The 2799-nt window shown below is 38.1% G+C and overlaps 1 protein-coding gene across 1 annotated transcript; it reads right to left on the reverse strand.

Annotated features, from left to right (window-relative positions):
* On the reverse strand, window positions 1-2178 carry LOC145640120 (uncharacterized). The gene is made up of 4 exons (XM_081691431.1): window positions 1707-2178; window positions 1120-1586; window positions 602-1040; window positions 1-464 (listed from the first exon to the last, which is right to left on the reverse strand). Exons 1-4 carry the CDS (start codon window positions 2176-2178, stop codon window positions 1-3), a joined length of 1842 nt encoding a protein of 613 aa, XP_081547557.1.
* Window positions 2179-2799: the final 621 nt, after the last annotated feature.

Below are 2799 nucleotides of genomic sequence, written 5' to 3' on the forward strand. Positions count from 1 at the left end.
TTATGTCAAAAAGGAAGGAGGAAAATACATCTCGAATTTGCATAATGTTTCAACACTATCATATTCCATATCGTCGAGTGTTTTTGGATCTATCACCTTACTGCAAATTGCATTGAAAAACAAGCAAAGCTTCACAATAGCATGCCTAACATGTTTTGGCAAAAGGCCTCGGAGTGCAATTGGCATTAACACTTGCATCATCACATGACAATCGTGGGACTTCATACCAACAACTTTCTTATCAGTAGTAGACACAAAACTCCTTATGTTCGACGAATACCCTGTCGACACCTTGATTCCTTTCAAACACTCACAAAAGATCCTTTTTTCTTCTCTAGACAATGTATAACACGCATGGGGCAAAAATGCTTTTTTCGTTGCTTCATTATCCTCGGGCCATAACTTAGGTCGAATTTTGGCTTCCTTCATGTCTCTACGCACATTATCACCATCCTCTGTCTTCCCTTTGACATTAAAAAAGTCCCAATTAGTGCCTCACAAACATTTTTTTCAATGTGCATATCATCAAGACAATGTCGAACCGACAAGTGCTTCCAATAAGGCAGATCCCACAACTTAGACACTTTTTTCCACAACACACCCTTTTTTGGTTTTTCTCTGTGCATCTTATCGAAGATTGTCTTAACATTTTTAATTTTCTCATACACTTCAATTCCTGTTAATGGCTCACGACTCACTCCCTTCTCAACATGCCCGTTGAATTGTTGTCTCATCTTCCTGTATGGGTGATTTCGACGAAGTGATCGTTTGGTATGCATGTACACATTCTTCCCCCAATGCGTCAAACGTGTAATTTGCATGTCATCCTCACAAATAGGGCATGGTTTTTCTCCTCTGACTTTGTACCCTGACAAATTTCCATATGCAGGAAAGTCATTTATGGTACAAAACACCATGGCTCTTAATCTAAAATTTGTACCCGAAAGAGCATCAAATGTCACAACACCTTCATCCCACAACAGTTTCAAATCGTCAATAAGGGGCTCCAAATAAACATCTATCTCATGGCCAGGTTGTTTCTGGGATTAGAAGTGATAACATGATGTACTTGCGCTTCATGCACAACCAAGGAGGTAGGTTGTATATTGACAAAAGAACAAGCCATGTACTATGTTGATTACTAAGAGTGCTAAATGGATTCATCCCATCCGTACTTAATGCCAGTCTTATCTTCCTTGGATCCTTCCCAAATTCTGGAAATGTCTTATCAATGTCTTTCCATTGCAACGAATCAGTTGGGTGTCTGATCAACCCATCCTTCTTCCTCTCATTTTCATGCCACACCAACTTCTTTGCTTCATCCTTAATTGAGAATAGGCGCTTCAACCTTGGTATTATAGGAAGATACCATAATACCTTAGCTGGTGGCCACTTCAAGGGATCCTTATTTAATCCCTCTCGCTTGTATCGTAACACACCACACTTTGGGCAAGCATCCAATTTTGCATTCTCCTTTCGATATAGCACACAATCATTAGGACATGCATGGATCTTGGTGTAATCTAAACCCAATGGACACATCAACTTCTTCGCATAGTAAGTTGACTTAGGAATGTCATTTCCTTCTGGAAACATATCAGAGAGGGTTTCCAACAACAAAGTGAAACTAGTGTTTGTTCACCCGCACTTCGCTTTGAAGTTATATAAAGTTAAAATCCCAGAAAGCTTGGAATACTTAGAACAACCTGGATACAACAGTGTCTCAGATGCTTTCGACACATTCTCATATATACGAGAATCTTCATTAACATGATAGCCTAACCCGTCTATCATCTCTTCTATCCTGTCTTCCTCCATGTTATCATTGAAACCCACTTCATTATCATCAAAACCATTCGGCTCTCTCTCATCAGCTTCATTGCCGTTAATAGAAGAAGAATTATCCGTGGGAGGAAATTTTTCACCATGCCAATACCAAATACTGTAGTTTGGCATAAACCCACGAATAATCAAATGGTCCTCTATTTTCTTAATGTCTTCCCACCTCTTCACATTGTTACAATCACGACAAGGGCAGAAAATAGGTCTTGCTTTGGTTAGCCTTTGTTCAACGAGAGTACTCCATTGGTGTTGCACTGCGATTCTACAGAACTCGTTGACCCCGGCTAAGTATTCTGGTGTGGTTCGAGAACCATTATACATCCAACGACGGTCCATTTCTAAAAATGTATGATTAAAACCCAAGAAACAAATTATATTCAACATCACATATCAACACATTCCATATGCATGATTCCAACGGTCCTTATCGCTCCAACCTAACCCATCCTTGGAAGTGTATTCTCACTAGCAAATAGTTGACCATTTTTCGGCCCTAAGGAAATTTCGGCAGCATTTCCCTATGGTTCTCAAAGTACACGATGTAATTAATTTCTTAATTACATATGTACCCCGAGAACACATTAGGGAATGCTAACACAAAATTACCTTTACTTCCGAAAAACAAGCAACCATTTACATCCTAAGTGAGAATACAATTCCAAGAACAGTCCCAAACGGGGACTATTCAAGATTTACTCCTAATGAGTAAATCTTGAACGGGTATCTAGGAATATGAAGATGTAATGCATAATAAATATTAACACATTCAAGATCAATCATGTCAAATAAAAGTAACCAAACACATAAACATGAGTTATTTACCTAATAAAGAAAATTTGATATTTGATGCAAATAAATTATGCACATAAAATAAAATAGACCAACCAATGAAACTATACACTAAAAGTATCCATATAAAGTACAACATACTTTAAAATTTCCAAATGCGAGAAAAAT

This window comes from Chenopodium album, chromosome 7 (genome assembly GCF_948465745.1).
Source record: "Chenopodium album chromosome 7, dcCheAlbu1.1, whole genome shotgun sequence".
Lineage (NCBI taxonomy): Eukaryota > Viridiplantae > Streptophyta > Magnoliopsida > Caryophyllales > Amaranthaceae > Chenopodium > Chenopodium album.

What these genes read in the sequence shown, in the direction of transcription:
- LOC145640120 (XM_081691431.1), bottom strand. Translation starts at nt 2,178, where the DNA reads ATGGACCGTCGTTGGATGTATAATGGTTCTCGAACCACACCAGAATAC. An exon ending in ATCAACATAGTACATGGCTT is followed by an intron (nt 1,041 to 1,119) that starts GTTCTTTTGTCA and finishes TTCTAATCCCAG; the next exon opens with AAACAACCTGGCCATGAGAT. An exon ending in CAGAGAAAAACCAAAAAAGG is followed by an intron (nt 465 to 601) that starts GTGTGTTGTGGA and finishes TTAATGTCAAAG; the next exon opens with GGAAGACAGAGGATGGTGAT.